The sequence below is a fragment of the Orbicella faveolata genome, unplaced genomic scaffold, assembly GCF_042242905.1.
Source record: "Orbicella faveolata isolate gen_17 unplaced genomic scaffold, um_ofav_v1 contig_47, whole genome shotgun sequence".
Lineage (NCBI taxonomy): Eukaryota > Metazoa > Cnidaria > Anthozoa > Scleractinia > Merulinidae > Orbicella > Orbicella faveolata.
In genome coordinates, this window is record NW_028301577.1 from 19,768,240 (window position 1) to 19,792,702 (window position 24,463).

The window sequence follows — 24,463 nt, forward strand, 5'->3', positions numbered from 1 at the left end:
GAAAAACGACTAAAAACTGAAATATCAGGAGGCAGGTCTAATTGGCGTGACTGAGAAGTAATAGACAATTTGTGTTAAGTGTAAGACAAGTATCGGCCTATCAGAGTTAATTCACTGAAAGTTTCCTCTGACATTTTGCCACTTGTAACAACCGATCGAATTAAAATTGAACGTTGGTTTGCTCGACGTTCTTGTCGAGTTCTTTACATGTAAAACACTGACGCGTTTTACATTTCAATTCACATCATTTCACTATTACAAGAGATAAAATAACTCAATTGTAGCACTGTTAAATGCTATATTCAGTCTTGGAATCTGAGTACACGGGTCGAGCGGGAGTTTCAAAGACAAACGGCAGGTATATATAACTCTGTGTGCTCACCCGTCCGTATCGCGTCAGGTTAAAAATAAACCTTGACTCTCATTCAAAATTTAACAGGTACTCGAGGAGGCAAATCTCGATTTTGGAACAGTATTATTTTCCGCTCTTATCGTAGGCGAGAGGACAAGGAAATGCTCTGTACTTTTTTCACGGAAAATCCAGCGCACTGAACGAGGGTTTATTGAAGATACGAAACAATTGTGGAATTTGCGACAATGTTTTCTTCAAGAATTCATTTCTCCGTGTGCTTGTTGCTTGTTTATCAGTTTACGGTGTCAGCCTTACCAGGTAAGACAAATGAGAGCTTGTTTCATGTTTTGAACGTAAAAAATATTCAAGTGCCCGCCAGAGATTTTACATTAGCTCAAGAGTCGTTCTCGGAATCGTGATTCTAACGAAGGCAAGTCTATATTCAGGTTATTTCCGAAGTCGAAGCGCGGCCTAAAAGTGGCGGCCTTTTTCACGCCAGTAACTACACGGATTCAGTTGCCAACCAGGCGATATCGAACAAAGAAAAGATCAATAGATCATTGTTTTGTTTTTATTCTTAATTTACGGGTTAATATGAATAAACATAATCAACTGTGAACCTGAAGCTATAATAACAAACTGAACGTGGTTCATGTTAAGGTTCAGTTCAGTGTCTTCATGTTGCGAAGTTTAAAGCGGTTACGAAGTTTAAAGAACAGATTTTACTTTCAATTGTGGGTCAATTCAAAATTTACATCAAGATTTTCTCACAGCGATTTATTTATACTGTGCAATTCGTGAATTTAAACATTAAAAACGCTGCGGAATCAAAACAAGGGATATTTGAGACCACCGAAGTTCTCCGATGGGCGTTGACCACGAAACTCTCCGGCTGCGCCTGTCTTAATTATAAACGCCATAAAAAGTTCGTCGTTTCTAAAACTGGCGCATCGCGACTAATGGTTGGAAAGGAAGTTTTCTCAATAAGTTAGTATCATAGAAACTTTATGTTTGGAAACTCCACGAGTATCATGTCATATTTGTAAAGATATAAACAAATACAATCCAAAACAAACGAGAGAAACTGCAATGATGAATATTTGATGCGCTGCATTGGAGCGTCTGGTTGCAGTTTGTAAGCGTGAAAGTCGCGAATAATCACAGCACTGCCCATTTATTTTCCTTTGGGGCGATAAAAAGACGGTTTTAACCAACACAACGCGGATTTATGTTGATCATTTCAGTTCCAAGTTCAAAATGTAATTTCTCCTAACTTACTGTCACGTTATCCTTTAATATTACTTCTGAGAATTTGTTGTTACATCAAAACAATATCCTGTAAATGATGATCACCTTAATTCTCAATACCTTTCTGCTTGAAAATGTATCGATAAGGTAAGGCGAATATAATTGCTGATCACTGGTTGAGCGCACAATGTTTAAACTACACCAGAAGACGAAAACTAACTGAAAATGCATGTTGAAAACGTCCGTGTATGCTCGTTATTCCGTCCGGATAAATGGACTGCCCGCTTTGTTCCACGACAAAGGATGAGCGATTGAATCAGTGTTCTAGAGAAATTTAAGAGAAGGGAGATTTTTGCTCAAGTTACCATTATCAGCTGTTTCACGGTTTCAGTAGGGACATTCTCTCTTGGTAGGGATCATTTGTTACTTTAGTTCATATTTGCTCGGATTGCTTAAAGTGCACCTAACCCCCAATTTTTTTTTTCCGCTAAAACGAATCTAGACTTTATTTGAAGCATTTGGGCGAAGAAATTTTTGAATTTGGTTGAATCCTCGATTTTCTATGCCCTTTTAAAGTCGCGCTTGAAGTGTTTCACGACCGCGTTTTAGGGAGTCTGGGGCGGCGGTACCTGATGACGTCTACCCAGGAACCAAACACAATAGCGCCTCAGTCAACTCTCTGTATTTGCTCGAGAAAATGGAACACAAAGCTAATCGTTCCGATGTATTTTGGGACTAAAACGTCCAAGTTTTGTCTCAGAATCATTTCTTTTTCGTCACGGGAGTCAGAGTTAAGTTTCGATTCGGAAGACTCCGAAATAAACTTCGATCGAGCGCGTTCGACTACTGTGAACTCACTGCTTATTAGAGCTTTGAGAGCAATTCACAGTATTTCAAGCGACGAAGGGGAAGACTTCTTTGCGAACGATCTGCTTGTATATTAGGAATGGAAAGCTAGATACGAAGTGGAGGAGCAGGCAAACGAAAAGCAGGAAAGAAAACTCAAGGACTGCTTTGGATGGTAATTTCGTGAACTAAACATAAGATTCCCACGCGTGTTTATAGCCCGTTTACATTTGTCCTTAGCGAGAATGTATTTTGTCAAGCTGTGATTGTTCTGTTAAATCCAGTTTGTGTTTTACTTTCAGTTGAATGCTTCATGTTTATAATAGCGACGTACGTGTTGCAGTTTTCGAGACTTGATGACTTCCAAAACATTGGCTTCGATCGATTGAAAATCGTATTGTTTGGACCTGTATTTTTGAAGCTGCGGAAAGCAAGGCGGAAGGAAACATTTCATACAATTACCGATTTGACATTGTCACACGTTTTAAGTCGTAACTCCAAATAACCAATGTAAATTGTTCTCAAAGTTTGCAGTGAAATTCGTCGGATAAGCGAAAGGATGTGTTCCCTAAGCGGTCCGCAGGTGTTACACGGTCATATTTTCGACGCTATTGCACAGAATCTTTGTCGCACTGCTGATTTCCAAACCTTCGAAAAACTCTGTGAGTCTAACAATTTTGTTATCATGTAATTAAAGGATTAATCTTCGACTTTCATCTAAATCGAAAGAGAAATAAGTGTTGGTTAGCGCCGTACAGTTGCGATCTATTTACATATTAGTATAAACGCCTCTTGATCAAGATCGGATCACACAACTTTGCCGGTTATGTTATAAATACTGCGGGATTGGAAGATATAGGTTGTCGGTAGTATTTCTTCAAATTGCTGGTTAGCTTTAAGCTGAAAATTTATGAAAATAGCGTTCGAAAGTCTGCGGAACAAATTCCAGTGAGAGTTCTTCAATGGTTCTCACAGATTCAGTTCGCTTGTTTCGGTTCGCCAAAATCAACCATCGTTTACGTCTTTATTGCACCATTAGCCGATCATCGTCAGTAAATTGTACAGTATATCTTTCTTTAAATCTGTAATATTGTTGCAACAGCCGACAGCACCTCTGGAAGGCGTTTCTGCGCACTTTTCGAATGTGTATTGCACCATCCTGAAGGAAATGAGAGGACGTAAGATATCCAACCTTCCTGGGTAGACGTCACAAGAGCCGCTGGACCCATTCTCCTCAAACTCGGTCTGAAACAAAATGGCGGTGTTTTGGAGCTATTTTCGAGATTTCGTCGGGGCACAGAAAATCGAGGATTTAACGGAATCCAAAAATTTTTTCGCAGACCTATTTCAAAGAACAAGTAGATTTGTTTTAGCGAAAAAAACATTTGGGGCTTAGGTGCACTTTAAGAAATTCCTGAGAGGGCCGCGCTGAAACGCCCTTTGTGGTAGCGATAACCTGATTCAATTCACTTGAGCAAGGAAAACTAACAAAAGCTGAAACGGCTAAATGAATACTACCGGAGCAATAAAAACAAACGAATGCTTGAACGGTTAAATGAGCAATAACGGAGCAATGAAAACCAAACGAAAGCTGAAACGGTTAAATGAACACTACCTGAGCAATGAAAACCAAACGAAAGCTGAAACGGTTAAATGAACACTACCTGAGCAATGAAAACCAAACGAAAGCTGAAACGGTTAAATGAACACTACTCGAGCGATGAAACCCAACGAAAGCTGTAAAAGCTAAATGAGCACTGCCGAAGAAAGGAAGACAACCGAAAGCTGAAACGGTTCAAAGCCGGACTAAGCTGGCCTAGGATTTGTGAGAATTTTGATTTCAGTTCAGTACCATACGGTAGTGTTTTCTGGCGTTCCATAACGAATGACATATTCTTATTGGCTACGCTACTCCCTATTTATTCTGTTGTAGATAGTGAGTAGGCTAGCAGTGTGCAGTTGTTAACAAAATGGCGGCCGCTTCTTTGCGGTTTCCAAGTGTCTGTGAAGAGGATTTAGATAACTGAATGTTTTGAATGACTAGTAGATTTAAACTAAGTCAATTAGGCTACTAGCTCTCGATTTCTACGCGTGATAGTTGACTCCGACTGCACCCTTATCAAGCGATAGAAATCTCGAGCTCATAATCTAATTGTGAAGGCAAAATTAATATGATAAAACATAAATTCGCACAATCCCTAACTTTTGAAACTGGAAAAGGAAATAACAGCTCGTATTAAAAATCATGAAATACATTAGAATTAAACCGGCACTATCAAAACTGATCAAATTCTTAAAAGCGAGCAACATTATATTTTTCCTTATAAGTAGATACATTATAAACTAACCAGGTGATAAGAATATGTAAAATCATCAATTGGGGCACATCGTCCCGTTGTAACGCCAATGTTTTACACTCAACATCAATCCTTTTATTACATTTTTTCAGCCAGCAAAAACTTCACAGTGGTAAAGTTATTCCCACCTTCCTCTCAACAAAATGAAGCCGGTAGTGGACTGGTACCGCAGGACGTCAATCAAGGCGTCATGGCGGACCAGAGGTCTGCCTTTCTAGGCAAAAAGGCGGACTCGTTCCGCTTCCATAGGCCTGGGTTCGAGCACGTGCCCGGAAGTGTTTCGTTAGAGTCTGCAACTCATCCGGGACTTTATCTACGGTACAAGAATTACAAGTTTCATTTGGAGAAGATGAAGCCAACAGGAGTGTTTGGTAAGACAGAACAGTAAATGACGATCTGTAATTTCATTCAGCATTATAGATAGCAGCAATTTATTGGAAAGCAGCAAGTTATTGCAAAGTGTTGTGATCTGTCAGAAGCAAACTACAGAGATCTGGGAGAAATCACTCTATTTTGACTCCAATAACTGTTTCGTCTCACACGAAAAGATAAAAAGTTGTTTCTTCTTTTATGAGAACGCCGTTTGTATAAAGGTCAAACCTATATTGGTCTATAGACTCACCCTTGTCGTCTTGAACACGTAGTATCAATGAAATCCTCTTCAAACCAGCTTGGCTTATCTCATACTTAGAATAATTCCAAGTTGATCATCACCCAACCAAGCCACGCTAGGAGTGGGGACGTGCAAAAATTTACGCGCAAACGTTTCGAAGACATCTTGAGCCAGCGCACACAACGAGATAATTAAGGTGGCTCAAAACAGTTTCCAGCACTTATATTTTGATGTGTCGTTACAACTACTCTTAATCACTTGATGCTATAATCATGGTATCAAATAAACTAGTCAATCATTGGTGAACACGTTGTTATCATTTTCGTGACACAATAGGTTACCATAGCAACAGTATGACCTGCTAAAAACACCCTTAATTACCGCTATAGGGGCGTATAATTCAAAAACGGAACGGTGAAATTTTGAAAAGCATGACAGGACGGAACTTTTGGCAAAGTTTAAAAACGTTCTGTACATAGGGTTCAGAGCCACCTAAACGTTTCGTGCCGTTTTAATGATTATACTGACCCATCAAAATCTTACTGCTACAAACTTTTTTGAGCCACCTTAAGATCCAGTGAAAAAAGAAAAAAAACCTCCCAGTGGACTTTCAAAGTGGTGCATGTGTTTTATCGTGACAACTTGGGTCCCCTAAAACTTTAACTCGATTTGTTTTCAGAGAAAGATGCAACCTTCATCGAGAGAAAGACTCAAACCAAAGGAGCAGCTGCTTATGAGCTGTTTAACCACCCAGGTTGGTTCATGTGCCATGACACAAGAAGTACATTTGGACTTGTTGCTAAGAAACTCGAAATCAAGAGCCAAGAATTCCTGCTGGGATGCTTGTACATGGCAGTCGCTCAAAAATCATCCAAGCCCGATTTAAAGCAAAGATTAAAACTCACGGACATGAAAAACGAAAGTGGCGAGACCAGAGAAAGTGTTCGAAACATCTCTGGCATAATTTTCAACGACGTTTCCGCGGAGAATTTAATGCAAGAACATCCTGGGAATCAAAGCAATAAAACAAACGAGTTAAATCTTTTAAGTAAGACAGATATAACAGCTAAAAAGGACGAGGTGGCGGCTAAACTGTTATCGAATTCCACTGCTGGAAAAAACAACAGCTTTGCGAAAATATCGGAGCCAGAATCGGACAGTACGTTTGCTAACAATTCTACAAACGGAAAGAGTGATTTTAAGTCGACTGACAAATTGCGTGATGCAAATGTCACAGAAAACGTGCACGTCACGAACGTCACGCAAAAACTGAAGATAGATCTGCAGAACAAGACGAGTATGTTAGCTGCACATCAAGGAAAACAGCCTCTAATGAACGACAAGAAAACAATCGAAGATCTTGTCTCGAACAATTTAATAAATAGTTTCAAACTTGCAGGCAGTGCAAATGAGGAAAACCACGTCGCTACACAAGAACAAACAAACCCAAATGTCGAGTCTGCAGAAAAGGGGTCAGCGGTCGCCAAACAAACTGCGCAGGCGTTCGGACAAGGGATCGCCTCTGTGGGAGCAAAAATAAATCCGCAATATAAAGGAGACACTCTCCCATTCCAGAAAAATCAAAAAGGACTCCCCGCACCATTTGCGCCAAAGCAAGCTTCGAATGCGAATTTGAATATGCAACCCAAACAGTTCACTGCACACATTGAGTTTCCAAATAAAAAACATTATCCAAATGGAACGTTGGCTGACGGAAAACTCCCAAGTACATCTTCAAGTCAACTGGCAAAGATAACAGCACAGGCAACTGCGGCGGCATTGGGCTTTATCCAGAATGCTCTCCAAAATCCACGTCCACAAAAGACACTTAAGTATACAAAAGCAGGAGCCAATTTTCCCTTCCAACAACAACAACGACAACGACAACAAAATCACTTTCAGAGGCCCATAGCTTACGTCAATCAACAAATGCGCCCGCAAGCACTTTTTCGTGGTCCTCCAAATTACATATATGCGCCAGCGCCTATTGCTCCAAGGAGACCGCTTGTAAACCCTTTTGCAGTCAAAGGTCCAAATTCCCAGTTTGCCTATCAGCAGTTTAAGACTGCGCCTCCACAACAACTGTTCAATAAAGGATATAGATACCAATACCCAAGAAAAGGCTGGGGTGGATTGGTATCTGTTGGCAAGCAGAGTTTAGTGGGGAATAGGGCTAACTTTCATTGGAGCGTCCAGAATAAACCAAATGTACTGGACAAAAGTAAAGCTAGACTTGAGGACGGAACGCCTAGCAAGATTTCCGGAGAACACGGTGAGAAAACTATCAGAAAGTTATAAATGTTTTTGTAATATCTTTGAACCTTTCTGACGGTTGTAGTAAAATAGATCAAGTCTTATTTTTCAAAGTACTGAAAAACAAGCATCGCCACATGAACGCAGTGCTTAATCGGGCTAAAAACAACTTTGTACAGCGAAATGAACAGTGCTACGTGTAAGGACGGCTTTACAGCTTTGACTTCAGTGGTCACACGCTACACTTAATTCCAGGACATATTACGATTATCAGTCGAGTAAGGCGTGACGAAAGTTTGCTGGCCAGGTTTTAACGTTCAGATTGTGTTGTTGTCACGGGCAACCGGCTCCGTTTCCACTGGCAACTTGTCAGTCTTTGACGTTATTGGCAGTAAAACGCGCGAAATTGCAGGCGACGATATTGTTGCCATTGGAAACGAGGAAAGTTGTCCGTCGTCACCAATGCTCCGTCGCGCCTTACTCAAGTGCTAATCGTAGTAATAGCTAAAAACGTGCAGCATAAATGAACAGTACCAAAAAGCTTTCTTCTGAATAATAGCAAACTAGTGTTTCATCCATAGATCAATTATAGCAGTTAATCAAGCGCTCGTTGGAATAAGAAAATACCGTTCATGGTAAATCCCCATCAGAAATATTTACAACCAGTTTAAGAGCGAACTTCCAGTAAAAACTGCTGACAATAGCCCAATTTCAATATGTCAAAAATTCAGCCTAAAACAATAGACCTCAGCACGACGCTCCAGGGAATAAACCTCACAAACTCTGTAGTTATTCCCGGGAGCCTCGTGTTGAGGTCTATTGTTTTAGGCTGAATTTTAATATATTGCATGGTATGTTCTCGCTAAAATGAAGCTGAGAATTCGTCTCACGCGCGCGTCACGCGGATGGTCCCGCGCACTAAAGCTGTAGTACACGCAGGCAAGGTTTCCGCGATAACCTTGTAAAGGCGTCGAGTTTTGAATATTATCTGATTTCTCTACAGACAAATGCATCAGCCTGAAGTTCATGAACAAAGTTCGTAAGCCTATCAAACTGGTGTCAAGTATGAAGCTTGAGGGTTATCTCATCACTGCCGAGACTTTCAAACTCAAGACTGTCTTCAAACACCCGCGAAAACATCATCACGTGATCTTCTACGCGCGTGATGCAGACGATAGAGACAATGAAGTGTTACTTAACAACAATAACGCAATCGCTGTCACGCCGGGAAGATGCGACTTACCGTTTAGGAGCGTGATTATGTCACACCACGGACAAATCAACAGCAAAGGTAACTTGAGACTTGTTTGACTAAGCTTGAGATAAGTAAATCTGACGAACGTTTGACAGAGTGTCAGTAACTAACTCCTCGAGCTGGAAAGCCCCTTTATATAAGCTGTATAGTTTTGTCCCACACCAAATGGCATGCCGTTTGAGTTGTTTATATCTAACACTGGGTCATAGATGAAGCAATGTTGGTCTAGAATTTGGTGTCGCTCTTAATGGAGTCACAATAAACGAAATTGTCGCTTAAATCAGGCTCTTCATCTTCAAACAAAAATTTAAAATAAATAAAAATTTCAAGGAGTTTCCCCAAGGAAGCAGCTGTTTTCTCAGCAGCAAGGGGTTAAAAAACTACGTACTTGAGCTTAAAATAAACACTGTTTTCTTAGAAATTGAACATATTCGCGAAGACGACGAATTCAACGCGTCCATGGAGGCGGCACGCAAGGCCGTGCACGGAAAAGGAGACGAGAACTTCAGGCAATGGACCGCCTTTGGGCCTTGCTCGGCAACATGTGGCAGGAGCTTACAAACAAGAACACGCTCGTGTAAACCAGGAAAGATCTGCAAAGGGGAGGCCATCGAAAGTAGGACGTGCATACAGACACCGTGCCCTGGTAAGCTGAACATGCAATTTCTCCTGACCATCTTAATGCATTATCTAACAGGCTGGAGAAGAGAATATAAAAAATCATCGACGCAAAGCAACAGATACAACCTGGCCAAACTATAACAACTATCTTTAATTAATTCGTGGGATTGAAAAGATGAAATAAAAATTTTGCTCAGTTACAGTGACACCTCTTCTCTAGAAATGTGCTATCGATAGCTAGATACATATGTATTTCAGGCCGAAGCTATACAAAAAGGAAGCTATAAAACATTTTTCGAGTTGATTTATGGAAAAAGGGTTGGGGCAACTGTCTTTTTTATTGAAAAGGGCGTTTCGATGTATCTCGAACAAACACACCTCATGGATGAGTCATCGAAGTATTTTCAGGGTTATTCGATGCCGTGTGCTAGTGTAGGTAAATGAAAGCGGCACCATTTTATACGGAAGGTATATATAGGTTTGTCTTTTCTCTCAAAATGGTATATTTTAGGTAAGGGTTTGGACCTCGGTGCGGAGCCTTCCTTCCCCCTCGCCCCCATTAGGGTCGGACACTATCACTGAGCTACAGGGGACTCATAAGCGCTAGGCCATTGATTAGGTTCAAATGTGGCACTCTTAGAAGGACAGAGATTCCCTTCATGTCGGAAGAACTCCGAATATCCTGTTTCCTTGACTCATCAACTTCGTTTTTCACTGTCCTAACAGTACCTATTCTTACATTTTAAGTGTCAACCTGTCGCAAGACTTACAGTGGAAAATGCTGCGCCCTTCCCTTTGTGTTCCACGGTGCAGTGGTAAACCGCTGTCTGGTTGATCCACACACTCGCCGTTCCTGGTGCGCAACCACGCCCAACTTCGACAAGGAGAAACAATGGGGATACTGCCAGCCAGCAGGTGAGATGGGACCTTTAAATACGAGAGGATAACATTTAAAGATCTAGAAAATAAAGAGATTGAGCGTTATCTCCACTCTAGTTTACAAGAAAACTATTGCTGAAAAATGTAGAGAGGGAGGGTTGGCGCAGCGATGAGAGCGCTTGCCTCCCACAAATTAATGTACCCCGGGTTCGATTCCGGTCACTCTCTGTATGGCCCGGTGCCATATCTGATATGTGTGTTGAATTTGTTGTTAGTTCTCGTCTTGCTCCGGGGGTTTTTCTCCGGATTCTCCGGTTTTCCTCCCTTTTCAAAACACTAACATCTACAAATTCCAATCAGAGGACTCACATGAAGATCAGCTTACGCTGACGTGGATTATTCTCTAGGTATTATTTAGTTATTATTTATGCACACTGCTGGACAAAACACGAGACCTTCTCAGTTTATTTAAAGAGCGAATAGCGCTATCCCCTAGATCAGTCACTATTCAGCGGATAGAGTAATTTGTTGTAGCAGCACTTATCTACTGGATGACTATTCATTATCCACCCTTAGCACAAAGAGGTCCAAAACAATATCGGTGGAAAAGAATAACGCACATGCATGATTGGGAAATTTAGAAATTAGAGCAAACAGTTAACCGATTATAAGATCAATAAACTTCACTAGTTATAATCGTTGTGTAAAATCGTGGAAATTTCATGAAGAAATATTTTACCGTAATCTTAAAGAAGTCATCTCTTTTCTTATGTCTGCACCTTAGACCTTTCTTAACGACTTAACATACTTTTAATGAGAAAAATAATCCAAAAACTAGTGATTACACTAAATTTGAATTTTCAGGTCCACACACCGAGCAAGTCGCACCGGTTATTCGGAGCTTCCTCCCAGCCTCTCCCCACCAGAGTCAATGCCCACAGGCCTGTGCAAGAATTTGCATGCGTTGGTGCCAGCAGCGTTGCTGCGTGCCTCCTGCTCAGCGTTGAAGCATTCAGTCATTGTGTACTTCATGACCTGCTAAAGAGAGAAATGAAGATTAGCGAAGAGAATCTTGAACGACGTTTGTATGAAATGGAGATATTTTTATTCTGTATGCGTTGCTTGTAGGAGACAACAATTCCGACAGCAGTTTCCGTTTTCGTTTGTAGCAGAGGCGAAGGTTGACCGCCTTACAATAACCTGTATAAATCTGCAATGCCTGCATGAAAGCTACCTTCACATTGTGCGGTGGTGAAGTTGCGTAGTTGTTACCATCTGGGGGCCTTAGAGGCGTGTTATATATTTCAATTAGCGCAAGCTGCAATTTTGATTGAAAAGGTCGTTACCATCAGATCAACCAATCAGAACAAACCTGTAGTTTTTCCAGCCAAAACTGAAGGTGGCCGCGTTTTCCCGTCATTTGAGTTCGTTGCAAGTTTTTATTTCGAGTCCTGATTGGTTAACTGCTGCCTTTGTTGTGATTGGTCAGATGTTACTGGCTCGGTTTTGGTTTCGTGATAGTTATTCTGAAAAACATTCTAGTTAGATTTGAATTTATTTGAATTCGTGGAGTAATATTATTTTCGGTGCTAACAAAAATCGTTAGATTCGAGCTACTGGTCATTTGCGGTCACAGCGGAAAGCTCTTCGTGAGAATCTTATTTCCTTTTCTGCCGACTTCAAAATGGCATTTATCAATTCCATATTTGTTTTGGTTTTCAAGCCAAACTGTTCCACGGTTTGGGGTTAGTCGACGGTTTAGTATTTGGAGTTTTGCAACGGTTTATTGTTTGAAACTAAGCAAAAGGTTGGAAACCTGAGTTAAACAACGGTTTATAATTTAGAATACGAAAAATTTTTTAGTATCATTCATATTCATTTTCTTTTAGTTTAAAACGCCATGTACCTTGAAATTTAGCGAAACCGTGAACCAGCCTGCAGGTTGATTTTAATGGTCTGCGTTAATACGAATCCTCCCATAAGCAGGCAAATAACATTAACACAGGCGTGAAAATAATTGTCCCACTGAGAATTTTCTTAAGTGTAGACGCACCAAAGAGCTCTTAACACGGCAGTGGGCTACTTGTCCCTGACCTGCGGGAATTTCTCCACGAAACGTTCGCGCTAAATTTTTGAAAAAGTGTTGGTTATTCTCAAGAACTGTGCATGCGGGTTTTCATGTTCAAAGCGAACTACTGTTAGGACATTTATTTTATATGAGGAAAATAATAAAGATTTTTGTGAAAAAACGTTTTCTATTCCGTAACCAGTCCTAATTGTTCAGTTCATTGTATGGCTGTGAGTGTCTACTTTCCTATTGTACTTCATGATGGGGAATATTAAAAAAAACGAGCAACGATTGATCGCAAGTTAAAGTTTCCCATACCTTTATTGTGACGAGAATGCACCAAAGGCTATTTTCAATTGCAGCTCATCTCAGCTGCAACCTTTGCTGCCTTCCCTGTGCATATACATGGTTCTGATGTTCCAAGGAGAAATGCCGTGATCTGTTGATGTGTAACAAGAGGCCGTCGACCTTGCAACTTCCACGTGGCTCATATCGCACTGCGTCATAATCTTTTGATGTGGAGACCCCGGCGGAGGGGACCCCCACGTGAAAAGGACGGGGACTGGCGCCCGTCGTCTTGCTTAGGGGCGTAAATCGCAGATTTTGGTGTTAGGGTCTTCAGGACGATATGCCACTATTTTTAGCCGTCTTTTAGGGTTGCACTAGATAATAAAAAACGCTCTCATGTCCGTTTTTAAATCTTTTCAGGGTGAAACTTATGTCGAGCCACGCCAAGATTGGTACGCTTTAGGGGTTTAATTGAAATTTTCGGATTCTGATTGGTTAGCAATAATACGCGCACGTTTTAACCGACTATTGAAGTTAGAGTTGGGTGAAAAAAGAAAGAGTAACATTCAGCCGTGAACAGTTCTTAGTTGGTAAATAGGTTGAGTGTTTACTCGGGTTTAAGAAGCCTGCAACACCAGAGCTTTTCCCAGTTTCCGTAACAGGAAGAGTTTACGTGCGTATGGAATGTTAGTCCATTGCGGATTATCCCCCATCCGTTATGTCCGGTTTCCTTGACATTTCACCGGTACCTACTAATACTACAGACTGCATAGAGAGAGGCACTGTGAAACAAAAGCGTCTTAACAAAGAACACAGCACAATGACACCAACACAGGCTCGAACCCAGACCGCTTGATGCGGAGTCCATCGCGCTAACCACGAGGTCAAGGTGCCTCTCTATTGGATAAAACTCTAATATAAAACTGGGTAGCCTAAAGGTAGAGGGCCTAGAACCCAACACTCTACTAAGACAACAAACAAATGATGATCAAAAGTAATTTCAATGGATTGGAAAGTGGGAAGGGTGTTCTCAGAGGGGGGATTGAGAGACGATGTGTGGAGGAAAAATTAACAAAATCTCTCTACAGTTCCAAGTAAAGTTACAAATTTTAATAACGAAAGATCTTTACATCTAATGAGAAAACATAAACTCCTTTACGTACAGTCTGCTCATACAGTAAAACTTCCTTGTGTGACCAGGTAAACAGTTTTCCAAAGTATTGAAACATTTCCAGTCAAATTTTAAAACTCATGAACTCCAGTCTGTTTACTAATCTGAGTATATTTACACCCTCTAATAGTACCTAGACTTGTCTTTAATAGGTTTCACTCTAGTATTGTACTATTCTTTTATTCTATACTGTTAATTAAGAAACCTATTCAATCCCAGCATATAGGGGAATCGTTGTTTACAATATTTTGCCTCATTGGCATAAGTGATTCAGTTTCTGATCAAGATACAAAAATATTAGTTTTGAATGTTGAAAGGCAAAGATCAACTATCCCAAGAAATTTGAACGCGATGTATTGAATACCGGTCAAATTTCACCCAAATTTTACGGTAAGTTTCACAAGCTCTCTCTTTCGGATTACAGTTCCATTTAAATATTTAGTCTCAATTCGTCATAAAATTAGCAATAAAACACTTGCCTCCAAATTCGCGCTTGTGGATGACGCGAAAAGTGACATTGTGCGGTTACCAACAAGATTACACTCTCCCTAAAGAAAGTACTTTACAATATCAAGTTTCCCGACAAATTTGCTGTGTTTCCACATCACATAGCAGCCCTGTAAGTTCTTCAGGTTGTTTTACTCGAGTAAAGTGTACCATTGCGGCATTATTTGAAGTTTGCAGCCAAATAATTACACTTTACACAACAAAACCACTCATCTTGTTGTTTTAAATTCTGGATGTCCCTTCATGACTAGTGCCAAGTCACACGCCGAACTTTTCGCGTCATACGCGTTGTGTCTGAGATGCGTGAGGACCGGGGTCAAGTCCTGTTGACACCACCTAGAGAATTGTACCGCCCGCTTAGTATTTTTTCTGTATAGTTTACACAATTAAACGTGAACGAGGGTGAGCTACAGCTAATCAACGAATGAGAGTTGCCGGGGAGTTTCTGTTCACTTTTTATCGTTTCACCAGCATGAGGTCAAACGAGCTGAGCGGATTTAGTATTCTATCACATGTGGACACGGAACCTTCAGTGTTTTAAAACAACTACAAAATATTTATCATCCAACAGAATCTAATGCGTACCGAACCCACAGTTCACTACCGCAGTAGCGTCAGCTGTAGTTAAAGGTACCCAGTTCAGACATTTTGGGGCTGATAACTAAACGCTCATTTCGAACAGAGAGTTAAAATTGTGTCAAAGTGGATCAGTACCACCTTATTTTAAACCAAATTATGGTTGCTCTAAACTCAAACATCTAACTCAAGCATCCAAGGTGAGTTAGCGAAAGCTGAACTCTCTTCTATGTTGCACAAACGGCACATCTTTCTGCCTGGAGCATTCTTGCAAACTGGCTGTAATAAGTGTCTGTGACAGAGCAAAAGCTAATGTGGTAGCCTGTGTCACAGAGAGCGTCTGTGTGTTGCCGTTGATAATCGTGTGATTTTTTCTTTCCAAGAGGGCGGCTGTAACACAGGCTACTAAGACTGTCTAGTAATGTGGCTTCACCCTACCTCTTAGCAGCCTCGATGTCATGTTCTTCGGTCTCTTCCCATGACGCATGCTCTATAAGCAAAGACGCTGACACAAAGAGAAGGAAACACTTCAGATGATTTACACGTCAAATACCAATTGAATGCGAGCTTTGGATGTAAGCAGAGTAAGAGAAAGAGTGTAATGGCCACGGCTTCTGATCAGACCCCCACAGGTGACAAGCGAACGACTGGGTCCAGTAAATATGGGTTATTGACCAATTGTGAGATCAAGATGGCTGGATATTGGCCATATTCTTTTTTTGCGTGTTTATGGACCGAGACGGAGTCGAGGTCCATAAACACGCAGGCCAATATCCAGCCAATATCCAGCCATCTTGACCGAACAAGCTTGGTCAATAAAGGATTTATTACATGGTTTTCGAGGAAATTCTATTTCGAAACCATTCCTACTCACTAGTGAGTCACGTGAGATATGTGCGAGTAGCCCGAGCGATAGGGGTGGCGAATGGTAAATGCGAGACTTTGCGAGACGGCGGGACAAGCATTTTTCTTTGCGAGCCCGAGACATTTTGACTTTTTAGATTGCGAGACCGAGACTTCAAAGTGTTTTGGGTGCGAGCGCGAGACATTCAGACCCTAAAAATTCGAGCCCCAGATTAAGTTGAGAGCTAAAATGAGCTTTTACAGTCTTTAGCCAGCTTCTTGGAACTGACTGAAACTGGAAATGCGATTATGACACACTACGTTGTGATATCCTAGAGAGAAATATCTGTTTTTCTGGCGCCAAAACGGACGTTGCGGTAGGTTTTGTCCCTTTTTGTGGAATTAAGACAATTAGGAGAAGTTAGGATTAACTTTTTCTCGGAAAATTTGTAAGTTGCTTCATTGAAATTCCATATCAAGTGAAGAGAAGACGTAATTTATAAAAACAGATAAAGGAACGAATTGGGACTTCGAGACCCTTAGCCTTGCGAAAAATCGAGACTGCGAGACATCTTCGTAGAAAAATCGAGACAGCGAGACGCACATAACCGCTAAAAAACGAGACTGCGAGACCCGTGAAATTCGACGAAAATTTTACGAGACCCAGGGCTTTTGAAGGACCATTCGCCACCCCTAGCGATCAGTTGCGCGCGTAATTCCAGAGCGGTCGGTCGCGTCTTTTGAAGTTCGTTGGTAATGGCGTATACGAACGAGCAAACACTTTCCACTGAGGTAGAGGACGCCCTCTTAAACGATGATCACGATCCTAAGGAGAAGACCCCAACAACTGCCCACCAGGATCCCATGTTCAGTATGCTTCAGAACGTCAATAAAACCCTCGGAGCGATGGCAGACTCGATCCTCAACATGAACCAGTCACTCAAGCGGATTCATCCCAGCAACACAGACGATCAACTCGACCCTAAACGGCCAAAATACAGTTCCAAAGACGAAATGAGCGCTTCTGATGGTTCAGATGATGATGGAGATGACTCGGACGCAGAACTTCAGGCCCTTTGTGGCACTGAGACCGACAAAACTTCCAAAGATAAACCACGTACTCCACTCGAGCAAATCGACGGCGGCAATGACCCATTGTTGTCGGAAATCGCAGAAGATCTTCTCAGTGCAGACGAATCAGGTCCGGCTGCTGACAAACAACTGGCTGACTTTATTAACAACCTGTGGTCTAAGAAATTGCCAGACTCAAAACTAAAGGATAAGTCGGCGAAATATTTACGCCCGGCGAACTGCGAGACTCTCGCAACACCACGGGTTAATCCCGAAATCTGGGATAAACTGAGCCACTCAGTAAAACAACAGGACCTCAGGTCCAGCTCAACCCAGAAAACGGTTGGTACTGCTGGCGCTGTACTGAGCAAATCCATTGAGCTGCTGCTACAAACGAAGAATTCGAAGCAGCCGAAGTCAGACTCTGACATTCAGAAACTTATAAAATTGAACACAGATGCGGTCGCTCTCCTAGGGCACGCACATGTCGACCTGTCCCACCGCCGCAGTGAGTCGATCAAACCGCATCTAAATAAAGATTATGCGGGCCTGTGTGCTTCGCATGTTCCACTAACAGCTCTGCTGTTCGGCAACGACCTGCAAACCCAGCTGAATAATATACGAGCATCCAACAGGGTAAGCACCACAGCAGTTGGGAGTCGCCCCCAAAACGTAAAGGGACACCCTTCACGAAACTATCAAAAATCTGATCGGCGAAGCAAGCCTTTTTTATCGAAAGGTCGTCAGTGGAATTCGAAGCCACCCCAAAAGCCCTTCTTCCGATCGCAGGACCAGGGGAAGAAGCAGCAATGATTTCCGCTGACACACTTGATGACTTAGAGGTAAATAATCTTTTGTTGTTTGAGACCCATATGAAACATTATTTTGTCAATAAGGTGCAAAGCTTCAAGGGTGGCCAACTGGTACGTTTCCTTGACAAATGGAAGGAAATAACTTCTGACTCAGAAGTCCTTAATTGTATTAAGGGTCAGTATATTGAATTTTCCACACAACCCACAAAGAACTTGGGCCTGAAAAGGAAAACATTCAACATCAGTGACTCACTGGCTATAGAAGCTGAAATCCAAAAATTGCTTGACAAAGGTGTCATTGTACCCACCCAACATGAAAGTGGGGAATATATTTCGCCAATTTTTGTGGCAAATAAAAAAGATGGATCATATCGAATGATATTAAATTTGAAACGCTTTAACCAGCATGTTGATTACCAACATTTCAAAATGGACTCAGTCTGGACAGCAATTAGGCTCATTACCCCAAATTGCTACATGGCATCCATTGCTTTAAAGGACGCTTACTATTCGGTCCCCATTGCAAAGCCACACCAAAAGTACCTCAAAATTTGAATGGAACAACATGTAATTTAAGTTTACATGTTTCCCCAATGGTTTGGCTTTCTGTCCCAGAAAATTTACGAAGCTAATAAAACCAGTATTTGCCACCCTACGATAGCTTGGTCAAATGCCTTCAGGTTATATAGATGACTCTTGGTTAATGGGGCCAATCTGGGATGATTGTGCAAACAATGTTGTTGACACAGTCAAACTATTGGATACTTTGGGTTTTGTAGCACACCCTGAAAAGTCGGTGTTCATCCCAACTCAAAAGCTGGTATTTTTGGGATTCATTCTAGACCTGAGAAGGCTCTTAAGCTAAAACAAGCAGCTACTGACCTGTTTAACTGCGAAAATCCTACTATTAGAGATGTAGCCAAGGTCCTGGGCTTATAGTGTCAAGTTTCCCTGGCATTATCTTTGGACCCCTCCACTACCGCTATTTAGAACGAGACAAAACCACAGCTCTTAAAACTAGCAAATGGAACTTTGATGCCAAAATGTGTCTATCGAGCCAAGCAAGGGAAGAGCTTAAGTGGTGGATTGACTCGATCGAGTCTGCATCCAACCCGATAACTCGAGGAGACGTAGATATTACCATTACTTCTGATGCCTCAAAACAGGGTGGGGGTGAAGCAACCAGTGATTCTTCAACTGGGGGACTCTGGACGGCTGAGGAGGCTAAAGAGCACATGAATTTTCTTGAAATGTTGGCTGTGTTGTTGGCCTTAAAATTATTCCGTACCTTGACTCATGGCAAACATGTCAAGGTCATGGTTGATAATACAACCACGGAATCTACCATCAACCAGATGGGTACAGGCCACTCCCCTAAACTAGATAAGCTGACAAAAGATATATGGGATTGGTGTATTGAGCAACATATATGGCTTACTATGGCTCGTATACCAGGGTGTAAAAATGTCGAGGCAGACAAAGAGTCGCGTACATTTAGGAGGTGTACTGAATGGTGCTTAAAGAAAACCCTTTTCACAAATGCTTGCGCCAAGCTCAATGTTACCCCGAACCCAGTTAATCTATTTGCTTCCAGGATCAATTGCCAGATTACACCCTATGTCTCCTATCGAGCAGACCCAGCAGCTTTTGCTATCAATGCTTTTCACGTGTCATGGCAGCATCACTTATTTTATGCTTTTCCACCCTTAAGTCTGATAACAAGAGTTCTCCAGAAGATTCAAGAAGAGAAAGCAACAGGGCTCCTGCTTGTGCCAAAATGGCCAACCCAACCGTGGTGGCCCAAGTTAATGCAGATGTTAATCCAACTACCAATACAACTTCCAAGGGACAGAGATACTCTGTTTCTACCCAGCAACCCACAGGAACCCCACCCACTTCACAAGAATCTGTGCCTGATTTTATGTCACTTGTCCAGAGATACCTCAATGGCAAAGGCCTTTCGATGACAGTTACCAAAGTCATGGAACAATCCTGGAGGTCAGGCACTAGAAAGCACTATGCTACTTACCTTCAGAAATGGAGGCGCTACTGCAGTTCAAGGGGCATTGATCCCATTTGTCCCTCTATAGAGGATGGAATCAATTTTCTTGTTGAACTATATGATTCTGGCATAGGATACAGTGCTATCAACGCTGCAAGGAGTGCTGTCTCATCCATTGTTACATTGCCTAACAATTCCTCCTTTGGCACCCATCCCATGGTGTGTCGTTTCCTCAAAGGGGTGTTTGAATTGAAGCCTTCCTTACCAAAATACAAGAACATTTGGGATGTCAATGCTGTCCTGACGTACTTGTTAAGCCTTCACCCACCTCAGGATTTAACTTTGAAGGATCTCACCTACAAAACTACAATGCTTTTAGCATTATTGTCTGGGCAGAGATGTCAGACACTGCATTTGCTATCTGTTAGAGGTATGGTATTGAAGCATGATAGATGTGTGTTCACTATTCAAAAACGTTTGAAGACCTCTCGACCTGGCAAGCATGTGTCAGCATTAACATTCACAGCCTACTCAACAGACAGCCGTTTGTGTCCTATTGTTTGCCTATCTGAATATGTCAAAAGGACAAGTGAGCTTAGGAACTGACCAGCTGCTAGTGAGCTTCCAAAAGCCTTACCAACCAGTTTCAACCGACACGATTTCTCGATGGCTAAAAACGGTTCTTGCAAAGTCGGAATAGATACCTCGGTCTTTAAAGGACATAGCACCAGGGCAGCTTCTACATCTGCAGCTGCAGTGTGCAAGGTTCCTCTGCCTACTATCCTGGACAATGCAGGCTCGTCAAATGCCACAACCTTTGGAAAATTCTACAAAAAACCCATTGTCCCAGCAAGTACAGCTTATGGACAGCTCCTGTTGGAAAATCTCCACACATAGGATTATTACAGTTTTTTCCACTGTGAACCAGTACTTATTATTACATGTTGTTGTGTTTGTTTACTGCCTTCTATTGCCAGATTTCACCGGATAGGCATCAGTTCATTGTTTACTGCCTTTATTTATGTGCCTCTGTGTACCATAGACTGACAAGCGATATACTGTAGCTGTTTGCACCAATATTTTGGCAATTAAAGCTGTTTTTGTTTATTTTTTCCGCTCATGATTGCACGCTTTGAAGTCTCACGTGACTCACTAGTGAGTAGGACTGGTGTAGAAATAGAATTTCTAAGTTAAACGAGACTTACCTGTAAGTTGAAGTTTGACTGTAATTCTATGCGATACCAGTCACGAACTAGGGAGTCACGTGCCCTACCCCTTCACTGGGTTCTGTAGTTTACTCTTCTACTTATTTTCCCACCCATTATTGTTTGCAATCACTCGCTTTCTTTGAAGACTGATCGCTCGGGCTACTCGCACATATCTCACGTGACTCCCTAGTTCGTGACTAGTATCTCATAGAATTACAGTCAAACTTCAACTTACAGGTAAGTCTCGTTTAACTTATAAATTTTCCTTGCGAGACACGGCGGGCGGTCCCGAGCGAGCAAGATAGCTCCTTATTATATGGCTTTGGCTTGCGGCCGATATAACGCGCGCTCTGATTGGCTTAGAGCGAGATCTGAGCGGTCATTATGCAGCCGTAATGCCCACGGGCCGATTACGGATTATGCAAATTAGGACGAGCCCGGCTCGGAAAATTCAAGCGCTTTGAAACGATACTAAAATACCTTTTTGAGGCTGTGACAATCATTTTTCCCGTAAAGAAATGTGTGTTTTTTGACGGAATACGTAATACAGTGGTGAAGTTCACTGACTGTGTAGTTTTGCCCTTGGTTTGAGACGATAAATGAATCGGTAAACACGCGCATCGCCGGATGTAAATTGACGACTTGCGCTCGAATAATTTGTTTTTTTCTTTAATTCATGAGCCATATAATAAGCAACCTAATAACCTCGACCGTTCGATCGTTACGGGAAAATCTCAAACCTTGGCCTAACGTATTGACCGGTCAATACGGCAAGGCCTCAGTTTGAGATTTTCCCGTAACGCCCTCACTCTCGGTTAGTAAGTAGTTAATCTTGCCCGCTAGGGTAGCCAATCACAGCGAAAGATTTGATTCATCTTGCCTGCTCACGGAGCTAGCCATATAATAATTCTACGTATTATATGGTTAGCTCCATAGGCGGACAAGTGAGCCAAATCCTGCACTGTGATGGGTTACCTGAGTGGGCAAGTTTGTGTTATGTTGCCTGCTCAGGATCACGGGCTGTGTCCTGCAAGAAAAATTTCCTTAAAATTCCTTTTGTTGGTGTCCTGTATCCCATATACTAATAAATCCTTTATTGACCAACCTTGTTGGGTCAAGATTGCTGGGTATTGGTCCCGTTTTTTTTTTGAGTGCTTATGGACCTCGACTCCGTCTCAATCCATAAACACGCAAGAAGACAACTGCACCAATATCCAGCCATCTTGACCTCCTGCTTGGTCAATAACCCCTGATATACACATGGATTGCCATACCTATGTAAATCCTTGCTAAGCTATACGCCAGATCACGTGCAGGCAGCGATTCAGAAAGAAGCTCGTAGTTTTGTGGAGACAGCAACTTATTCATGGAAGACTGAACCTGTTCAGACAAAATCTTCAGGGTGGGGTGGGACGAATGCAACTTGTTCGAGACGCTAGCGTGAAAAGCCTTCAGTACCTATGTTGAAACAGGAAGATATGCATTGAACATCACAAGGATATTAGAGTGTTAGGGTAGGATGACACGGTATAAAAGATATTTGACCAGTGAAAAGTACAAAAAAGGATTGACGGGTGGAAAGCGCGGGAAAAGTCACGTGACAAACGATTGCTAAGCAAATTACAGAGCCCAAAAAATGAAAAGGTATAATTAAGCAGTGAACCACAAAATAAATCACTATATCAGGTTCTGAGTACAATTTACCTGTCCTTGACTTTTAAACACGGACCGCAGTACATCTAATGACAGAACATTCGTGGTTCCTTCCCAAATAGGCAAAACCTAAAGGAAAAAAAATATATAACAAGAAAATTAAGTAAACTGTCAAATAATTCCTTTACAAAGCCAGCCTAGATCAAAAATGCAACCGTTGTCAAACAACAACTCAGGCTTATTTATTGAAGAAGAAACACGGCCCTCCGCGAATAACATCTTTTCTTTTTAATTAGCGTGTTACTAGGAGCTATTTAGTATAAACTAAAATTGTGCATCTGTAATCTTCACTAAGATATCTGTACATCTGTAATCTTCACTAAGACACTAAAGAAATAAGGTTTGCTGTGTTTGTACATCGAAGAAAATATAACTTTACATTAAGAACCATAAGATACCATCAATCACATTATTCCAGGAAAAATGGTCAGATAAAAATGCATTTTAGCAATTCACCTGGTCATTACACTAAGCCTATATAAAGACTACCATTCCAATTAAAATAACACCAACTACGAAACTTAATGAAATTCCTTCTCTCTCAGGTAATTTAACTTTAAGCACAAGCAAATTAAATATTTACCGAGTTTTTCCATCAAGAATTTCCAACAACAGTTTTCTCCAAAAATATTCAATTTTTGCTCTTTAACAATGGGCCACTTTCCTCGTATGCAGACTATTTAAACCTGGAAACGTTTGTTCGAAGCTATTACAAGAGAAGAAATTTAGCTATTTTAGTTTCAGAGTCTTGTTTGACAACGAGCTGGTCTTGTTACAGAAAAACACTAAGAAGGAGCTAAAATAACTGACCCTGATTCGACATGTGGAGACAACAATGATAGCACTGCTGTTAGATGTTCAGAAGTAACGTTTCAATTTAGAGAGAGTATGTCGTCTCCAATCTTTGGTAATAAGACAACCATTTCACAGGATCAGTTTCCTCAGTTGATATTTTGGCTTCAAGTGGAATATAATTCTAACAGTTTTGGTCATTAACCGCGCGGCCATGGGCCGAGCGCGGTTCATGTTTTACCCGTGGTTTATTATTTTTTTCTTTTTGTCGGTGACGAGACCAAGGCTCCCTCTCGACCAAATTCTGAGTCACGCAACGTGTAATGTTTTTCCGCCAGAAGCTGTTAAAACATTAATACACGGACAATTTTACGGATATTGCTTTTTTTGTTGTGGGTAAAATATATTTTCTTTTGGTTTTATCCAAGAGTTGGATTCAAAGGGAATAATAAATACGCTAAAAAAAAGGTATTACGTCAGCCATGGAATGCGTTGACGTTGCAGCTTTCACTTTCGCTACGTGACAAATAAGATCGTGTTTACTTTGCAAGTTTATTTCGCCAGAAGTGACGGTCATTAATTTATTTGGAATTTTGCCAGTATTTCTTGTGGATTTAGGCAAATGAAGTAAATTCTTTGGCTGTTTCATCGCAGCGAGTTCATAGATTGGAAGGAAAATTAAATATTTGGAAGCCATGCAAAGAACTTGTCAGAACATGCAAGGATTACGTCATTGGTAGAGAAATAACCACCGTACTAAAGATAGCCGTGGATAACGCAATTCTTGAATTATGTGACTCGTGTGACTTCTTTACTAGCCCTTTACTCAAGGGAAAAAAGCAATTAAATTTAATCGTGACTTTTAAGAAAGAAAGCCGTTGTTAATAGTGTTTGTATCTTCATTCCCATACATAACCCGATGAAAGTTCCAGATTAAGACGATTACGTCATCGGAGATTTCACAACGGCTCCGACTGGTGGTGCAATA

The 24,463-nt window shown here is 41.4% G+C and overlaps 2 protein-coding genes and 1 long non-coding RNA gene across 3 annotated transcripts; 2 read left to right on the forward strand and 1 right to left on the reverse strand.

Annotated features, from left to right (window-relative positions):
* The first annotated feature begins 435 nt into the window (after positions 1–435).
* On the forward strand, positions 436–12,793 carry LOC149097496 (uncharacterized). Its single transcript, XM_089280200.1, has 7 exons — positions 436–670; positions 4,896–5,174; positions 6,096–7,688; positions 8,673–8,960; positions 9,343–9,570; positions 10,293–10,460; positions 11,289–12,793. Exons 1-7 carry the CDS (start codon positions 598–600, stop codon positions 11,429–11,431), a joined length of 2,772 nt encoding a protein of 923 aa, XP_089136326.1. The 5' UTR covers positions 436–597; the 3' UTR covers positions 11,432–12,793.
* A 1,075-nt stretch (positions 12,794–13,868) lies between these two features.
* LOC149097497 (uncharacterized) lies at positions 13,869–22,786 on the reverse strand. The gene is made up of 4 exons (XR_016204119.1): positions 22,675–22,786; positions 22,245–22,428; positions 15,473–15,539; positions 13,869–14,794 (listed from the first exon to the last, which is right to left on the reverse strand). It is a non-coding gene; the product is annotated as an uncharacterized LOC149097497 (long non-coding RNA).
* On the forward strand, positions 16,590–17,808 carry LOC149097498 (uncharacterized). The gene has a single exon (XM_089279337.1). The coding sequence runs from the start codon at positions 16,634–16,636 to the stop codon at positions 17,759–17,761; it is 1,128 nt and encodes a 375-aa protein (XP_089135463.1). The 5' UTR covers positions 16,590–16,633; the 3' UTR covers positions 17,762–17,808.
* Positions 22,787–24,463: the final 1,677 nt, after the last annotated feature.